Source organism: Phyllobates terribilis, unplaced genomic scaffold, assembly GCF_046119375.1.
Source record: "Phyllobates terribilis strain yellow unplaced genomic scaffold, ASM4611937v1 Scaffold_10__3_contigs__length_209671492, whole genome shotgun sequence".
Lineage (NCBI taxonomy): Eukaryota > Metazoa > Chordata > Amphibia > Anura > Dendrobatidae > Phyllobates > Phyllobates terribilis.
The window spans coordinates 196,075,918-196,095,827 of record NW_027362770.1 but is presented as its reverse complement, the minus strand read 5'-3'; the positions used below and the strand labels follow the sequence as shown (position 1 = coordinate 196,095,827).

General features: G+C 46.9%; 2 protein-coding genes across 4 annotated transcripts in view; one reads left to right on the top strand and one right to left on the bottom strand.

Moving 5' to 3' along the window:
- Positions 1-19,910, bottom strand: part of LOC141164857 (uncharacterized) — a 235,785-nt gene that overhangs the window by 63,440 nt on the left and 152,435 nt on the right. The window lies entirely within an intron of this gene.
- TBXAS1 (thromboxane A synthase 1) overlaps positions 1-19,910 on the top strand; it is an 86,913-nt gene that overhangs the window by 59,405 nt on the left and 7,598 nt on the right. For both annotated transcript variants that reach the window (XM_073650488.1, XM_073650487.1), the window contains exons 2-10: positions 542-654; positions 4,347-4,440; positions 4,520-4,572; positions 4,705-4,801; positions 4,950-5,066; positions 18,014-18,102; positions 18,208-18,359; positions 19,336-19,466; positions 19,542-19,841. In XM_073650488.1, the coding sequence (XP_073506589.1) occupies positions 572-654; positions 4,347-4,440; positions 4,520-4,572; positions 4,705-4,801; positions 4,950-5,066; positions 18,014-18,102; positions 18,208-18,359; positions 19,336-19,466; positions 19,542-19,841 (1,116 nt within the window). In that variant the 5' untranslated portion in view covers positions 542-571. The remainder of the gene's footprint in view (positions 1-541; positions 655-4,346; positions 4,441-4,519; positions 4,573-4,704; positions 4,802-4,949; positions 5,067-18,013; positions 18,103-18,207; positions 18,360-19,335; positions 19,467-19,541; positions 19,842-19,910) is intronic.

Sequence of the window (19,910 nt, the reverse complement as noted above, 5' to 3'; positions counted from 1 at the left end):
GGGTGCGCGGTCCCACTTCTCCTGCCCTGTATACCGGGTGTGTGGTGCCACTTCTCCTGCCCTGTATACCGGGTGCACAGTACCACTTCTCCTGCCCTGTATACCGGGTGTGTGGTGCCACTTCTCCTGCCCTGTATACCGGGTGCACAGTACCACTTCTCCTGCCCTGTATACCGGGTACACTTTTCCGTTGTAGCCGTGTATTTTGTATTCATGTAAGAAGTTAGTTTTTGAGATGTTTTCTCCATCGTCCCCACAGATGGATGATGAGTGGAGTTGTCCTTTGCGCCCTGTGAGCGTCTCTCTGTTAATCGTCCGCAGGCGGTTGTGGTTTCCTATGTGTAGCCGGTGGAGGAAGTTGTACTGTGCGGGGAGGTCGGGCCGCTCATGATAACTTCTTTATTTTCCGTGTTTATTCTGTTTTCCTGCACAACGAGGATGGAGATAAATAAATATTTACGGGATTTTCTGCCTCGTCCTGGGGGGCCGCCGCCGCTCCCTGACGCACTGCCCCGCATCTCTGACGCCTCCTTCTCACCAGGGACTGACTGGTCTGTGACAAGAAGGAAGAATGGAGGAGTCCTGGGTGCACGGACTGGACGACACTACGGTCACCATCGCCCTCATCGCCGGATTGCTGGGATTGCTGTACTGGTGAGCGACTCCCCGCACGCCACATACACTGAGCTATATGTATATATGTGCCCACCATATAATTCTAAAATCCCCTCTAATACCACCATATTGTGTACTAAAAATACTGCTACATTGTGTTCACAAATTACTACTATACAGAGGTGAAATAATACCACCATACAGTGACTAAGGAATACCGCGTAAAGTCGCTACGTAATGTCCAAATAATACCATGATACAATGCTGCCTAATACCACCAGATAGTTTACTAATAATACTGTAATACAGCACCCACCATACAGGGGCGCTGTAATACTCCACATACTATATACAGTACTGAAATAATACCACCTCAAAGCACTACATAATGCCGCCACTATGTGCCTAAATATTGCTGTCACATGGTATCCAAATATTACTGCCTTACTAAATCCACTTAGAACCGCCAGTGTCAAGAGATTTCCTCATGATACACCCGTATCACGTCTAAATCACACCACTATAGAGCACCTACATAATACGGTCACTTAGTGTCAATATAATACCACCATACAGAGGGGACTTAATACCCGAACAGTGTCCCAAAAAATATAGTTATACAACACACGCATAATACCGCCATGTAGTGTCTGAAAGTTACAAAGATACACTTTTCAATTCTATATAATACCGCTAGAGTAAAAATAATAACACAGTATAAAAATATCACCATACAGCACCTATGTGGCGGTATTGCATAGTATACAAATAATATCACCATACAGCACCTATGTGGCGGTATTACATAGTATACAAATAATAGCACCTATGTAATACCGCCACATAGTATACAAATACCACCGTACAGCACTATGTAATACCGCCACATAGTGCTGTACGGTGGTATTATCTGTATACTATGTAATAGCGCCACATAGTATACAGATAATACCACCGTAAAGCACTATGTAATAGCGCCACATAGTATACAGATAATACCACCGTACAGCACTATGTAATAGCGCCACATAGTATACAGATAATACCACTGTACAGCACTATGTAATACCGCCACATAGTATACAGATAATACCACCGTACAGCACTATGTAATACCGCCACATAGTATACAGATAATACCACCGTACAGCACTATGTAATACCGCCACATAGTATACAGATAATACCACCGTACAGCACCTATGTAATACCGCCACATAGTATACAGATAATACCACCGTACAGCACTATGTAATAGCGCCACATAGTATACAGATAATACCACTGTACAGCACTATGTAATACCGCCACATAGTATACAGATAATACCACCGTACAGCACTATGTAATACCGCCACATAGTATACAGATAATACCACCGTACAGCACTATGTAATACCGCCACATAGTATACAGATAATACCACCGTACAGCACCTATGTAATACCGCCACATAGTATACAGATAATACCACCGTACAGCACTATGTAATACCGCCACATAGTATACAGATAATACCACCGTACAGCACTATGTAATAGCGCCACATAGTATACAGATAATACCACCGTAAAGCACTATGTAATAGCGCCACATAGTATACGGATAATACCACCGTACAGCACTATGTAATACCGCCACATAGTATACAGATAATACCACCGTACAGCACTATGTAATACCGCCACATAGTATACAGATAATACCACCGTACAGCACTATGTAATACCGCCACATAGTATACAGATAATACCACCGTACAGCACCTATGTAATACCGCCACATAGTATACAGATAATACCACCGTACAGCACCTATGTAATACCGCCACATAGTATACAGATAATACCACCGTACAGCACCTATGTAATACCGCCACATAGTATACAGATAATACCACCGTACAGCACCTATGTAATACCGCCACATAGTATACAGATAATACCACCGTACAGCACTATGTAATACCGCCACATAGTATACAGATAATACCACCGTACAGCACCTATGTAATACCGCCACATAGTAAACAGATAATACCACAGTGAAAAATAGAATAGAATAATCCCCTAAAACTATTTTTTATCACAAATATTTACATGCTTCATGGTGTCCTCCGATAATGTATATGGACATATTGTGACCAAAGATTGGAAAATATTAAATTAAAGAATAACATTGTATCTAGAGGTTTGAGAATCTGAGAGATCCCGGCGGTCAGATCTAGATCCCCCCAATCGTTACAGCCCCGGGAGAAGGAATCAGATAAATGATTAATGAATCTAGATAAGACCTCGAAACGGTGGAATAAACTTATAGAGAAAACTCATAACGACGACAAAACGGAGCCGGAGATCTCCAGGACAAGAGTCTGAGTTACAAGAAGCCTCAGTCATCACGAGCCGTTCATTCGGGATTTGGGGGGACGGAAATCTCTTACAGGAGGGGGGAGATAGACCGTAATCAAGTTCTCAGTATCTCTCTCGTCTCCTTACAAGAGTTTTATCTTTTGTTCCACGGATTAGATTTAATTCTTTCTCGTGTGACATTAATTTTTTATTCACGTAAAATTAAGTGGAAATATTTTTAAAGACAAAATTGACAAGAATTGGGTATTTCAGAAGAGGACCCACATTGCAGAGAGAGGAGCAGACGTCCACCCCTTTCCAGACTTCACACCTAAAAGTATCAAGAAGCCTCCACCGGTGAAATATCAGTGTTCAGATATTTGTTAGTTTGATGGAAAAGAAGTGACATAGATTACAGTCTATCAATAATCAGTCTGAATTGCGGGAACTTTAGGATGACCTCTATTGATGTGGAGACCTTATAAAGCAGCACCCTGATGATTTTGGGTTATGTTCATGACAGGAGACATACCAACTTGATTATTGAATTACTTGACATCTTGAAATATAATGACTTTGTCTTGCATAGGAAGTGATTTCCCCAGCTCAGGGGTACCGCTATGGGGTCTCCGGTGACCCCACTTATGCCAGCATGCTCCTGTATTACTGGGAGGACTCTTTTATTCTTCCTTGAGAATGACCATGTGTGATGCACTCAAATTTTTGATACATTAATGATATCTTTATCTTATAGTCAATAAACACCGGATAGCCTTAATGACTTTGTTAAATACCTGAATGTGAATCCGATGGGTCCAAGATTCACTTGTGACCTAGGAGGTGACAGATTACCCTTCCCGAACATTTATTATCCAAAGAGGAACAAATTGTCATTTATTAGCTAGTACTACAGTGACTAATAACTTATTGACATGGCAAAGTTCTCATCTCCCCCAAACTTAGAGAGGGATCCCAAAAGGCCAATTTATTTGTAAAAGACATAATTGTTCTATTGTATCTGCTTTTGAAAAACAAGAAAAAAGACTTGGGAAAAAAAGATTCCTTACAAGAGGCTATCCGTACCCCATAATCGGGGGGCTTATAAACATGCCCTAGATTTAGGGGGTCAGACTCTATAGGTACCCAAGCAAAGAATGGTCGGGGGGGTCCCACACTTATTTTGCAGCAGGATGACTGTAATACATGCAGACAGACGTGATCCATCACCCCCTCATCTATGTGGGGGGGACACAGGGCTTGGCCCGAGCAGAGCAGGGAATTGTGGGAGCAGCGAATACATATAATCATAGGCTGCGCCTGTTGGGGGTGGTAGTCCGGGGTGGTAGTCCAGGGACAGATGTGTAATGGCCGCTTCTCCTGCAGGTATTCTATATCCGCCTTCTCGCAGCTGCAGAAGATGGGGATCAGACATCCTAAGCCGACACCGTTCATCGGGAATGTGCTGCTGTTCCAGAAGGTAAGATGATGGGAGTTGTGGTCACTTGGTGCCGTCTTTCATCCTTCACCGTGATTGGTAATTTTACTTTAATTTTAAGGGTTTCTGGGAAGGAGCCAATCAGATCCTGAAGACGTACGGGCCGATCTCAGGGTAACTGATTCTACTCTAGTCACATCCAAAGCTGCATTGTCCGTCACCTCCTGCTGTGAGGCATTGTGGGAGATGTAGTGTTTCCACCTGGCGGTACATCTCCCATGATGCCCTGCGTTACGTCATACACAGGTATTACATGGGGCGCCGTCCGATGGTTCTTCTGTCTGATCCGGAGGCCGTGAAACAGGTTCTTCAGAAAGACTTCTCAAACTTTACCAACAGGCTGGTAAGTTCTGCTTGCTGTCAGCAAATGAGGCTGAAAACAAGTCGGTGCTTTCACAGCTGAGGGTTTGCTACAGTTGTGTCCAGTCTAATTGCTTGGCAGGTAGCAGTGCTGGCGATGCGCCGCTTATCGTTCGCTCTTATCCCTGCAGAAAATGAACCTGGTGACCAAGCCGATGAGTGACAGCCTCCTGTGCCTCCGCGACGAGCAGTGGAAGCGCGTGCGCAGCGTCCTGACCCCGTCCTTCAGCGCGGCACGGATGAAAGAGGTGAGTCCATCGCTGACGGCCAATGGTGCTGCCTGGAGTGCTGAGGGGAACTAGCTTAGTTATAGGGTTAGTGTTAGATTTAGGGCTAGGGTTAGAGTTATGGGTATGGTTAGGGTTAGAGCTAATGTTAGGTTTTGGGTGAGGCTTAGCTAGGCTAGGGTTAAGGCTAGGATTAGGCAAACTGTTAGGGCTATGGTTAGTGCTAAGACCTGGGTTAGATTTATGGTTAGAGTTCTAGTTAGTGCTAAGGTTAGGGCTAGGTCTATGATTTGGGTTAGAGCTAGAGTTAGACTTAGTGTATATATATCTTACGTAGTCTCCTTTATTATGTATATTGCCGCCTCTTATTACACAGTGCCCTCTCTTGTTATGTACAGCACCGTCCATTGCATATCGGATTATACAGCGCTCTGCTCTTTATTACATACTGTCAGGGAGATATTGAGGTCAGGAAAATGTTCTTCTATATTTCCCTGACATGGATATTGACCATTTCTCCCTTTTATCAGTACCAAGCCGTCTCCATAAAAATCTCTGCACAAAGCCCCAATTAACACAGCCATGAGTAAGAGCTTACACAAACAAATGCCAGCCAAGAGGTGCCACCAAGCTACCAATGCGAGTCTCTTGTCCCTGAAAGACTCATGGGGGTAATTAGTGGAGGGGATTGCAATAATTTGTCTGTAACTGGTAATGTTTGCTTTCCTGAGCCTAGGCTATGTGCCCACGTAGCGCTTTTTACGGCAGCGAAAACGCTTGTAAAACCGTCTGCCATGCAAAGCAATGTGCACGGCACATCCGAATTCACATGATGCGCTAATTAGCGCCCCGAATTCGCATTGCGTTGCAAAATGCAGCATGACCATTTCTACCGCAATTAAGGAACATTGAAACGCAGCAAACCCGCAGGTATATGTGGATTTGCTGCGTTTCAATTAAATTCAATGGCCACGAATTTGGGGCGTAATCGCGGTGCGTGTGGTACCCAGGATGAAGAGGAGACTACAACGCCTCTTCATTCCGGCTACCACGCGGTGAAAAAAAAGAAATAAAAACGTTAATAAAAAAAACCTGTTTACTCACCTCTCCGGCGTCCCCCGGTCCCCTCCCGGCAGCGACGATCCTCTCTCCTTGGCGTCCCGCGGTGTACTGGCAGGACCTGCGGTGACGTCATTTAATCAGGTGATGGTCGCGTGAGGTGTGACATCATAAGCTTTCTGCGTGCTCGCAGATGACCAAGGAGTGAGTAGTCTGGATCGCGCGCTCGCCATTCCGGACGAAATACTGCGTGATCTCCCCGGTGTCGTCCCTGTGGGAATCCCTGACAAATACTGTCCTTCTTGTTAGATATATAATGCAATGACAGCTGATGGAACAAGGGAAAGCTTATTTTCTGATGAAGGAGCTGATGGATCGGTCTTCTGGTCATCGGCTGCTCCATCAGCAGTCATTGAATATCTAACAAGAGACGACCATGTAATCAAAGAGGGCGCTGTGACTGACAAAAAATATATAATAAGAGACGGCACCATATATAACTAGAGAGGATGGTACGTAATATACACTAAGGGACTGTGCTATACATAAGTGAGTACACTATATACTAAGTGTCAGGTATTCCACAGAGACGACACCGGGGAGATCACACAATATCTCACCGTGCCGTCACTCTGTCAGGATTTCATCAGGGATCCGCGAGCACACGGTCCCCACTACTCTCTATGTAGGTATCGGCAAGCGACCAGTGAGCGTATGGCGTCACACCTCTGGATTTCAACGCATGGAATACGTGTTTATGCCCTCCGGACGGTCACTGTCAGCTTCACGATAGCCCAATTTTTAATATTATTCGCTACCACCACCAGCCGAGTTTGAAATATAATACAGGACTGGCCGGATGTTAGCGTTCTGGTAGTATATGGCTTCGGGGGAGGGAACGATTGCAGGACAAAAGAAACAGAGCTATTATATTTTATATTTAATCCAAAAGGGAGGCAGCGTTTAACCGGTTCCCGACCGCCCACTGTAGATAAACGTCGGCGCTTGCCGGGCTCTGTGCAGCGCCGACGTTTAAAAACGGTGGGTGGTCTCGCAGCGCTCAGGACCCCCAGGGTCCTGCAAGCGCTGCGATTCCGGTGCAGAGCGTTAGCTCTGACAGGGGACATCATCGGGACCTGATTAGATCAGGTCCCAGTGATGTTAACCCTTAGCTGTCTTCTATATGCTGTGATCTATTGTGATCGCGGCATATAGGACACAGCAGGAGGAGAGGGGGTCGTCAACTTACCTCTCCGAAGACCTCCGAGTCCTTCCAGGACCTGGGGTTGCTATGGCAGCTGGAGGTCACATGACCGCCTCCAGCTCTGCCATATATGGTGTCCTGTCTGGCTCAGCTGCTGCTGTAGCCAGACAGGAGACTCTGACTGAAACAGTCAGGGAAGATCTCATGTAATGTAATATATGTCTATTACATTACATGAGATCAGAGATCAGAAAAATAAAAATTAATGTCCCATACAGGGACTAAGTAAAAATGTGAAAAAAAGTAAAAAAAAAGTTTTTAAACTATTAATAAAAAAAATAACAAAATAAATAAAAATAAATAAATAAAATATTAAACCAATAAATCCGTATATTTTTACAAAACCAAAAAAAGTACACATATTTGGTATCGCCGCGTCCGAAACAACCCGAGCTATAAAACTGTCACACTAATTAACTCCTTCTGTGCACACCGTAATAAAAATAAATAAAAAACGGAGCAAAAAAATATGCTTTTTCATCATATTGCCAAACAAAAAGTGGAAAAAAATGCGATCAAAAAACAAAATAGAAATAAAAATGGTACCACTGAAAACGTCATCTTGTTACGCAAAAAAAAAGCCGCCATACAGCTCCATCAGCCGAAAAATAAAAAAGTTATAGCGCTCAGAATAAAGCAATGCAAAAAAAATATTTTTTTCTATAAAATAGTTTTATTGTGTAAAAGCGCCAAAACATAAAAAAAATACAGTAAGTGTAGTATCGCTGTAAACGTACTGACCCGAAGAATAACGCTGCCTGATCACTTTTACCACACGCAGAACGGCATAAAAAAAAAACTCAAAAAACAATTCCTGAATTGTTTGTTTTTGTTAATTTTACCTCCCAAAAAACGGAATAGAAAGCGATCAAAAAATGTCACGTACCCAAAAATGGTACCAATAAAAATGTCAACTTGTCCCGCAAAAAACAAGCCGTCACATGACTCTGTCGGCCGAAATATGGAAAAATTATAGCTCTCAAAATATGGTGATGCAAAAACTAGATTTTGCAAAAAAAGCGTCTTTTAGTGTGTGACAGCTGTCAGTCATAAAAACCCGATATAAATCTGGTATCTCTGTAATCGCACCGACCTGAAGAATAAAGTAATCTCATCAGTTATACCACACGGGGAACGGCGTAAAAAATAAATAAAACCAATTCTTCACCTGCTACTGATTTGTTTATTATGTCTCCCAAAGATCCCAGTAAGGCTCTGCTCACATTTATCCTGTGCTCTGCGCTGAGCACTTACACCAGAGTTTCCGTGTAAATCTCTGAAATACATGATTCAGCCGGAACCCATGACGGAAGATTCCCTGTAATGAGACAGATATAGGCCACTGTGGACGCCGTCTAGCCTGGGATCCCACAGTGTCATTTGTTTTAGGCGTGCATAAAAGTGCGGTTGGCCACAGTTTTGTGCACTTCTGAAAAAAAGGACACCGCTAAACAGAGGCCAGACGGAGTCCAGAGTAACTCTGCTGCCTCATTATAGAATGGATCCGGCAGGGGTTTCATCTGAATTACATCACTTGGAAATTTAGATGGAAACCCCGATGTAAGTGCTCAGCCTCGAGCGCCGGATAAATGTTACGTAAAATGTTCCCAATAAAAGCTTCAACTCAGTCCTCAAAAAAAGCTAGTCCCCACTCAGGTCCGTCATCTGTTAAAAATATAAGGGACTTCCAAGTTACTGGTAGCAGAAAGGCTCTGGAAAAGCGAAATGGCCCTTGCCCCCCAAAAGAAATTCAGAAAATTTTGTGCTCCCAAATCCAAATGCCTATTCTACAATAATTTGTTCTCCAATTGTCAAATAGCGCTCCGTCCCCCCCAGATCTCACCGTATGGCTAAGCGGTACGATACAGCCACATATGGGTTATTGGCACTTTTAGAAGAAATTGTGTGACGCATTTCCGCACCATTTTTACCCATTGCCCTGTGTGAAAATGTAAAATCTGAGGGTAAAACATTTTTTTGTGGTAAAAATATAATTATGATTTTTTCACTGCCCAATGGTATAAATTTAAAAATTAAAAAATACTCACTACTTCCCTAGATGAATTCCTTGAGAGGTGTAGTTTACAAAATGGGGTCACTTGTGTGGGTTTCTGCTGTTTCGGCATGTCAGCGACTCTTCAAATGTGACATGGTGTCTGCCACCTATCCCAGCCAACATAACGCTCCTTTCTCTTCCGAACCCTGCCGTGCGCCCAAACAGTGGTTTTCCCCCACATATGGGGTATCGGCGTACTCAGGAGAAATTGTACAACAAATTTCATGGTGCAATTTCTCCGGTTATCCTTATGATAATGCAAAATTAGGGGATGAAAAACATTTTTTATGGGAAAAATGTGAACATTTTATTTTTACGGCTCAATATTATAAACTTCTGTGAAGCAGCTGGGGGTGCGAGGTGCTCACCACACATCTAGATAAGTTCTCTAAGGGGTCTAGTTTCCAAAATGGTGGCACTTGTGGGGGGTTTCCACTGTTTAGTCACATTAGGGGCTCCCCAAATGCGACATGGCGTCTGCTAATTATTCAAACAAATTTTACATTCAAAAAGTCAAATGGCGCTCCTTCCCTTTCAAACCCTGCCATGCACCCAAACAGTAATTTGCCTCCACATATGGGGTATCGGCGTGTTCAGGAGAAATTGCACAACAAATTTCATGGTGCAATTTATCCTATTACCCTTATGATAATGGAAAATTAAGGGATGAAAAACGGTTTTGTGGGAAAAATGTGAAAATTTTATTTTTACAGCTCAATATTATAAACTTCTGTGAAGCACCTTGGGGTTCAAGGTGCTCACCACACATCTAGATAAGTTCCCTAAGGGGTCTAGTTTCCAAAATGGTGTCACTTGTGGGGGGTTTCCACTGTTTAGGCACATCAGGAGCTCTCCAAACGCAACATGGCGTCTGCTAATTATTCAGACAAATTTTACATTCAAAAAGTCTAATGGCGCTCCTTCCCTTCCGAACCCTGCCGTGCGCCCAAACAGTGGTTTTCCCTCACATATGGGGTATCAGCACGCTCAAGAGAAATTGCACAAAAAAATTTGGGGTCCATTTTTTCCTGTTACCCCTGTGAAAATAAAAAAAATTGGGTCTAAAGTAACATTTTTGTGAAAAAAGTTAAATGTTAATTTTTTTTTTTCCACATTCCAAAAATTCCTGTGAAGCACCTGAAGGGTTAATAAAGTTCTTGAATGTGGTTTTGAGCACCTTGAGGGGTGCAGTTTTTAGAATGGTGTCAATTTTGGGTATTTTCTGTCATAAAGACCCCTCAAAGTGACTTCAAATATGATGTGGTCCCTAAAAAAATGTTTTTGTAAATTTTGTTGGAAAAATGAGAAATCGCTGGTCAACTTTTAACCCTTATAGCTCCCTAACAAAAAAAAATTTTGGTTCCAAAATTGTGCTGATGTAAAGTAGACATGTGGGAAATGTTATTTATTAACTATTTTGTGTGACATATCTCTCTGATTTAAGGGCATGAAAATTCAAAGTTTGAAAATTGCAAAATTTTCTAAATTTTCGCCAAATTTCCGATTTTTTCACAAATAAACGCAAGTTATATGGAAGAAATTTTACCACTATCATGAAGTACAATATGTCATGAAAAAACAGTCTCAGAATCAGGGGAATACGTTGAAGCGTTCCAGAGTAATTACTTCATAAAGTGACAGTGGTCAGAATTGAAAAAATTGGCCCGGTCACGAAGGCAAAAACAGGCTCTGGCGCGAAGTGGTTAAGAAAAATATACAAGATTTTACAAAGGAGACATTACAATACATAAGCAGTTACACAAAATAAAAAGGATTAAAGAAGAGACTTACTATAAGATTGCTGAGATGATTCAATATAGGTGGAGGAGGGGCTCCCCAATTTGATTTGAACATTATCGAACGTGACCCATTGCTTATAGTATCTATGAGTGTGGATCAGTCTTCAGTTGATTATTTTATGCCTAAGGGAGATCTGCCCACACACCCCTGTGGTGACATCATGTGGGTTCGGGCTCCACCCTTCATGTATTTATTAAAATAACTAACTTCTGAGATAACTTATCCCTGGTTGCTCCCAGACGCCCAAAAGTGATACCATATTTTGTATTATGATTTTACCTTCATTTAGAGACCACTCGTGGCGTAGTTGCAACCTGCTATTTTGTTTTGCGCCACAGCCCCACGGAGGGGTTTAAAGAGACAGGAAAATATCCCTCCCGTTCCCTAACTGACACTGTCAGTAAAAATATGGATCCCATTATTATCGATGGTATGGAACTTTAGTTATTCCATACTTAGTTTTTGGCTCCTAAGAATCTGGAGACTTTTGTTAAACTCTCTTTGAATCCCTGGGAATGAAATTTCAACAGGTATCTGTAGATTTATCGCATGCCTGTGACGCGCCCCCCTGGGCCAGTGCTGTAGGGGATACCCGGAGCCGGATCAGATGGGGGTTGTAGTCTCCGAGTGGCTGTGACCCGGTCCGTGCCCAGGGTGTCAAGCTCAGTGTGTGGCAGTCCTTACTGATGTTACTAAAGTTCTTTATGTCGACTACGCCACCCGTTGAATTGCGGTCACTACGGCCGCCGCTGCAGCAGGGTCCGCTGAGGCTGATGGTGTTTGTGCAGCTTTGGTAGTATAACCCCCAACGGGAGGGGTATAGCCTCAGGGGGTCAGGTGCAGAGGATGGTGGTTGTGGAAGTGCAGGGAAGATGGTAATGAGAGTCAGAGTCGGGTTGTGCAGTTCAGGGTTCTTTACTTACTGCTGTTCTTGTACCGGTCACTCCGGCCTTGAGTGACCACCCGAGCCGCGCTGCGTCCACCAGGTCCTGGACTCGGCCAACCCCCAAGTAGTTCTGGAGCGTGGTTCTGAGCTCCCGTTCTGTCCTGTCCTCGTCTCTGGCCTTCCCCACCAGGGATCCACCTATGTCCGGCTCCCTCGGGCCTCTTGTTGGCGAACCCTTGCCTCTGGGTTCCCTGACCCTATGCGTGGTCTGCCTTCTGGGTGGATATGGTGGGTGGCCGTGGCAGATGCTGCCCACGGCCTCCGGTCTCTGGCTGAGGTATGTTGTAGCCCCCACCAGTTTGGGATCCGGTACCCTGTTGCCAACTCTTCACCCTGTGGTTGTATTTGGGGTCTCAGAGTTCCTTCTTTCTCCCCCTCTGGGTCTTTCTTGCTCTCCTCTCTCACTCTTGCTCTGGGGCTGCTCTGCTCTTCTGCTTTCTTCCTCTGACTCTGCAAAAGGCTGACTCACTGACAGACTGACTGACCCTGATCTTAGATGGTGCCCACCTTAAATACTCCCTCTATGTGTGAGCTCAGGTGACCAGCACCCAATGAGCTCCTAACTTTACCCAGGCTGCTCCCCCTATCTGCCCCTACACTACTGGGATGTACCACCCCCCTCCCACTCCAGCCAGGAACAGACTCGGTCGTACCTGCACATTTCTAAGTGGGAGTACCGTTGGTCTGTTCCTCGGAAATGGGATGTGTGTAGTGCATGCAGCTTTCTGAGCTCAGTTCCACACTCCATCCTTACTCGGGAGTGGAATATCACACCTCTGGGTTGAGGTGCAATACCCCTGTAGCAGCCGAATCCTCAGGGTGCTACATTCCCCCCTGGTAAATCACAGCACGTCCTCGGGCTGTAAGATATAAAACAACACCAAAACATACAATTTTTGCATAAACAACATAATAAAACATCATATAAAACTTTTCATAAAAACTTTCTTGTTTCTGGTACCTCCGGTCACGGTGCAACTTGTGACCGGGTAAAGTGCTACAGTCTCTTAAAGAAAATGGTTTCCTATAAAACCGGTAGGGGGCGCTTTAGGAAGCGCAACTATATACAAAGGGATATGGCCGCTCTCAGTCCTCGGCCAGGTATTAGGAAAGGGATGACCGCTCTCAGTCCTCGGTCAGTGGAAATGGGGACACACGGGTTAACAGTTCAGTTCTCTGGTCCCAACGGGGACTATATTAGCAGCAACGGTTCACTGTGCCCTGACGGGCAACTATATACAGCTTCTACTCTGCTGTACTCAACGACGACGTCCTCCTGCTCTTTCTTTGTGGACAGTTTCAGTTTCAGACCCGTTCGGGCACGTATGCTGGGCAAATAGATTTTCACCCAGGTGCGGCACTCTAGGTGTTATGGGCGCCATGGTGGTAGCGGCGCCCGGGTTGCCCAGGCCTTGCGACCAGGCTTGGGGCACCTTGAAAGTAAAGGGCACCGTAAGAACGGCGGCGCCCTGTGTTACTTGGCCCTGCGACCAGGCCGGGGGCTCCGCGGAGGTAGGGGGCGCTGTTGGTATTGCGGCGCCCGGGGGTACTAGGCCTTGCGACCAGGCCGATGGTACTTCCTGCTTGGTCACGCTCAGGGTCGAGGCGTGTGACGTCACAGGGGTCGCGGCTTCCGTTTGAGGCCTAGTCTGCGGCGGTGACGTTGCAGCGACGGGCACGGCAGGGGGCACTTCGGGCTCTGCGACGGGGAGCTGGGGCAGGCACGCGGTTTCCCGGCTCGGGGTAGTGACGTCCCCTTTACCTGCCTCCATTCGTTCGGCTCCCTTCTCGGCGCCGTCTCCGGCCTTCAGTCCTCCTGTGCCATCCTCAGAGGCGGTCTGTCTCCTCGTCTCGGGTGGCGTGCTCCGCTGACGGGTTCTTGTCTGCTGGGCCATCTCACGGCTCCATTCTGCTAACGTCTCTCGCTGCACCCGAGCCATCCTCCGTGCGAGGCCCTCCAGCGCGGTCTGTGCACACTCCCGATCTCGGGGGAGCTGTGCCAAGACCTCCACTAAGCCTAGTGGGGTCGTTGCTTCTAGCAGGCTCCTGACCAACGGGTCGGTGCTGCTCTGCTCTCCTCCCGCTGTCTCCAGCAGGCCTTCTGGAGTGGCGACCGGCAACAGGCTCCTGACCACTGGGTCGGTGCTGCCTGGAGTGGCGGCCCGCATCAGGCTCCTGACCACTGGGTCGGTGCTGCCTGGCTCTCCCTCCATCTCCGGGTAGGCTCTTTCTGGACTCTTCTCCAGGCTTCTTGTCTCCGGGTGCGCTCTCTCCAGACTGCTCCAGGCGACACCCATCTTTGTTCTCTTGTTCTCAGTCCTCCCACTTCGAGGGCGGTCCCGGGGCCACTTGGTGATTGTCAGCTCCAGGGGCAGTTCTTTCACGCTGACAGACACCTCTAGCATCACAGTCTCTGTTGGTGGGGGCGGTTTCCACTTTTGGCGCCATTTTCGGTCCTGGCCCACGATGGGAGGCGGCCTCTTGCCACCCTCTGGCACGCCCATAATGGCGTCCGCTCTTCCAAGGCGGGAAACCTTTGGAAATGGCGGGCATCGTCTCCCAGTGGCGGGAAACTCTGCAGATGGCGGGAAAAAGCTGTTAATGGCGGACAACCGGCGGGAATCGATCTGTGATGGAGTCCGATGGCGGGGACCCTCCGGGACCGGCAGGAGACTTCTTTTTGAGGTAAACTTGTTCTTTTCTTCAGGCACGCAGTACCCGGGTGTTGCGGGCACGTTATCCTGCCGACTACGCCAAAGTTGACGCGCCCCCCTGGGCCAGTGCTGTAGGGGATACCCGGAGCCGGATCAGATGGGGGTTGTAGTCTCCGAGTGGCTGTGACCCGGTCCGTGCCCAGGGTGTCAAGCTCAGTGTGTGGCAGTCCTTACTGATGTTACTAAAGTTCTTTATGTCGACTACGCCACCCGTTGAATTGCGGTCACTACGGCCGCCGCTGCAGCAGGGTCCGCTGAGGCTGATGGTGTTTGTGCAGCTTTGGTAGTATAACCCCCAACGGGAGGGGTATAGCCTCAGGGGGTCAGGTGCAGAGGATGGTGGTTGTGGAAGTGCAGGGAAGATGGTAATGAGAGTCAGAGTCGGGTTGTGCAGTTCAGGGTTCTTTACTTACTGCTGTTCTTGTACCGGTCACTCCGGCCTTGAGTGACCACCCGAGCCGTGCTGCGTCCACCAGGTCCTGGACTCGGCCAACCCCCAAGTAGTTCTGGAGCGTGGTTCTGAGCTCCCGTTCTGTCCTGTCCTCTTCTCTGGCCTTCCCCACCAGGGATCCACCTATGTCCGGCTCCCTCGGGCCTCTTGTTGGCGAACCCTTGCCTCTGGGTTCCCTGACCCTATGCGTGGTCTGCCTTCTGGGTGGATATGGTGGGTGGCCGTGGCAGATGCTGCCCACGGCCTCCGGTCTCTGGCTGAGGTATGCTGTAGCCCCCACCAGTTTGGGATCCGGTACCCTGTTGCCAACTCTTCACCCTGTGGTTGTATTTGGGGTCTCAGAGTTCCTTCTTTCTCCCCCTCTGGGTCTTTCTTGCTCTCCTCTCTCACTCTTGCTCTGGGGCTGCTCTGCTCTTCTGCTTTCTTCCTCTGACTCTGCAAAAGGCTGACTCACTGACAGACTGACTGACCCTGATCTTAGATGGTGCCCACCTTAAATACTCCCTCTATGTGTGAGCTCAGGTCACCAGCACCCAATGAGCTCCTAGCATTACCCAGGCTGCTCCCCCTATCTGCCCCTACACTACTGGGATGTACCACCCCCCTCCCACTCCAGCCAGGGACAGACACTGTCGTACCTGCACATTTCTAAGTGGGAGTACCATCGGTCTGTTCCTCGGAAATGGGATGTGTGTAGTGCATGCAGCTTTCTGAGCTCAGTTCCACACTCCATCCTTACCCGGGAGTGGAATATCACACCTCTGGGTTGAGGTGCAATACCCCTGTAGCAGCCGAATCCTCAGGGTGCTACACCTGCGTCTAATTGTCCTCTGCCTTTACTAGGGGAAATCTACTTGCATTTTAAGTAGATTGGTAGTACCTATCTTGCCAGCATTTGTGTACAAGGCCTTACTCAGGAGTGTGATAATTGGGGTTTTGTGCTGAGATTTACATGAAGACAGCTCTTGTACTGACAAGTGGTTGATTGCTAGCTCTTGTCTTGTGACAAAAGGTGGATAAGTGAGGGGTGGAGAGGGGCTTGGGATAAAGACTTATTATCTATGACAGGGGTAGAAAGAATATTTTCAATATTTCCCTGACACTAACGGATTGTGCTATACATAATAAGTGAGTACACTATATACTAAGGGACTGTGCTATACATAATAAGTGAGTACACTATATACTAAGGGACTGTGCTATACATAATAAGGCTACATTCCTGCATCTGTGTGCAGTGTCGGTGTGCTGCCCGCTTTTACAGACGCATTGAGCATTTCCTATTCTAATCCTCAAAATCGGATCAGAACAGGACATTCTCTGACCCTCTTAGATCTCATTCTCAGATCAGTGATTTTTACCTACGTGTGAATGGATCTATAAAACTCTACGAGTCCGTGTATTGTCCGATAAAACAAATCTGGCAGCACACGGACATTTCATAGAAATGTGAGAATGTGGCCTAAGGGATTTTACAGATAATATTATCACTCCAAGTCACACAGTGCAGATACAGAATAATATTTACATCCAGGCATTTACCGCTGACGTCTCATCTGATCAGAGTCGGTTTCTGCTGCTTCTTCTCCGTCTGGTCAGACCTTCATGTCCACATCTCCCAGCCACGACTCGCCTTGTCACGATGATCAGTACAGCCCTAAAAATAACAAGGTCACATATATTGTATACATACATGTGTATCCCTCACACTGCGCCCCTGAATACAGACATGTACCCCCCCATTAATATACTATTAGCCACGCATAAATCAAAATATAAAGTGATAAGCAGCACTGTGCCCCCCATCTATATATATAATCGTCTTATCCCATCTGTCTGTCTGTCTGTCTGTCTGTCCTGGAAATCCCGCGTCGCTCATTGGTCCGGCAGCGGCCAATCAGCGCCGCGGGATTTCTGAAAAAAGATGGCGGCCGTTAGCGGCTCATCTGCGGGACAGAGATGCAGCCGGGAGATGAGCGCCACGAGGCGCTCAACTCCCGGCCGGTAGCAGCAGAAGCATCCTGACCGCCGGCGTCGCTGACGTCCATGAGTAAGGGAGGACTGGGGAGCGGCGCTGCGGGTCCGGATACTTCTGCTGCGAGCAGTCGCTCATCTCCCGGCTTCTCGCAGTGGAATTGTCCTCTCCCCCACTCCTACCATTGTCCCCTCCCCACTTCCATCATTATCCTCCCCCACTCCGATCATTGTCCCCTCTCCCCCACTCCGATCATTGTCCCCTCTCCCCCACTCCGATCATTGTCCCCTCTCCCTGGTTAGGCTTAGTTCTAAGGTTAGAGCTAGGCTTAGTGTTAAAATTTGGGTAAGGCTTACTGATAGGGATAGTTAGGTTGTGAGCTAGGGTTAGGATGTGGGCTAGGATCATATAATTGTTAGATCTAAAAAAATGTAATAAAAAATAACAATGTAGAACTTTGTACGTTTAAAAGTTTAGCAAAAAGCAGAACAAAGCAAGAACAAACAATGATTCCATCCTGGCACTGACTGCGGGAGCCAATGCCGGACTTGTCTCCTCTTGTCCTGGGTGCAGCAGCCGGTCACAGTCACCCGGGCTTCACCGCTCCTGCGCAGTACTGGTGATCCCAGCTGACAACCAGCGCCATCGTCATGTCTTGGGTTGTCACATCACCTCTCGCTATATTTCTTTCGCTGTCTTCCAGATGTGCCCCCTCATACACCAGGGATGTGACGTGCTGCTCAGTAACCTGCAGAGATATGCAGACTCGGGAGAATCCTGTAATGTCCAAAAGTAACTACAAAGAAAATCCCAGTAACCCCTGGCTGATAACAGAGAGCAGCAGCTTATATTGATCTGGCATTGCTAACCGTTCGCCCTGATTTCTCACCACCTCAGATGTTACGCGTGTTACACCATGGACATCGTCGCCAGTGTGGCGTTTGGCACCAACGTGGATTCCCAGAAAGATCCGGATCACCCGATGGTGCAGAACAGCAGGAAGTTTCTGGAACTGTTCACCCCGCTGAAGCCCCTCGTTCTACTAACGTGTAAGGGGGAGGGGCGGCCGGGGGGTGATGGGTGTGGTAGGACCTCCGTATACCTGCCTGGCATCCAATCAGAAGCGAGGTGATGCAGTACTGGTTAATTAATAAGCAGGAAGCTCATTATTATGCATGAGGACTCATTATTATTCAAGCTGGCTCATTAATATGCATCAGGATTAATTAACATGTGAAAGGGTTAATTAATATAAGGAGAGAATTTTGATATGCAAGTGGGCTAATTAACGTCAGCAAGCTCATTAAAATTTAGGTGGGCTTATTAAAATTTTAACAACAAGCTCATTAATATTCAGTAGAGTTCTTTTAAAATGTGGGAGGGATTATTAATGTTCCAGACTCTTTAATATGCAAGAGGTCATTAATATTTTGTTGGGCTCATAAATATGTTGACAAGCTCATTAATATTCAGTTGGGCTCATTAATATGTGGGAGGGATAATTGATATGCCAAACTCATTAATATGCAAGAGGTCATTAATATTCAGGTGAGCTCATTAAAATGTTAACAAGCTCATTAATATGGTGGGTTCATTAATATGTTGCCATGCCTATTAATATGGAGGAGGGATTCATTAATATGTGGAAGGGATAATTAATATTCAGTGGGGCTCATTAATATTCAGTGGGGCTCATTAATATTCAGGCGTGCTAATTAATATTCAGGAGGGCACATTAATATGTCAAGATGCCCATTAATATGGAGAATAGATTCATTAATATGTGGGAGGGATTAATATTCCAGGCTCATTATTATGCAGGAAGTTATTAATATTCAGCGGGACTCATTAATATTCAACCGGGCTCATTAATATTCAGGGCGGCTCATTAATATTCAGGCGGGTGGCTTTCTAGCCAACTCTCAGCAGTATTTAGCGGCAGATTTGTCACTCAGGACTCCAGGAGAGCGGAGTGACCGCCTGGGGGGCTGTTGACCCCTTACTTTTCACTTCTTTTCCCGCCAGTGGCGTTTCCATCCATCATGGTCCCCATCGCTCGCCGCCTTCCCAATAGGAACCGTGACGAGATAAACAGCTTCTTCCGCGAAGTCATGAAGGCAATGATGGATCAGCGCGACCAGCAGCCGGCCAGCGAGGTACACGGCGCCTCACGCCTCCGCCGCTCACAGCATAAACCTCCCATCCTGGGTTAATCGTGTATTTTGCCGCAGCGACGCCGGGATTTCCTGCAGCTCATGCTGGACGCCAGGACGACGGCCGCCAACGTCTCCGTGGAGCATTTCGATATTGTGAACCAGGCGGATTTGGCGGCCCCCGTAAGGGAAGAGCCTAGAAAGAAGACCACCAAGACCCTGAGCGAAGACGAGATCCTGGGCCAGGCCTTCATCTTCCTCATCGCCGGCTACGAGACCACCAGCAGCCTCCTGTCATTCACCACCTACCTACTGGCCACTCACCCCGAGAGCCAGGAGGAGCTACTGAGGGAAGTGGACGAGTTTGCAGAGACCCACGTGAGTGATTCGGGAGGGCGGATGAGGGGCCGGTCAGGACCCCAATCCCTGCAGAGGGAGCAGGATATA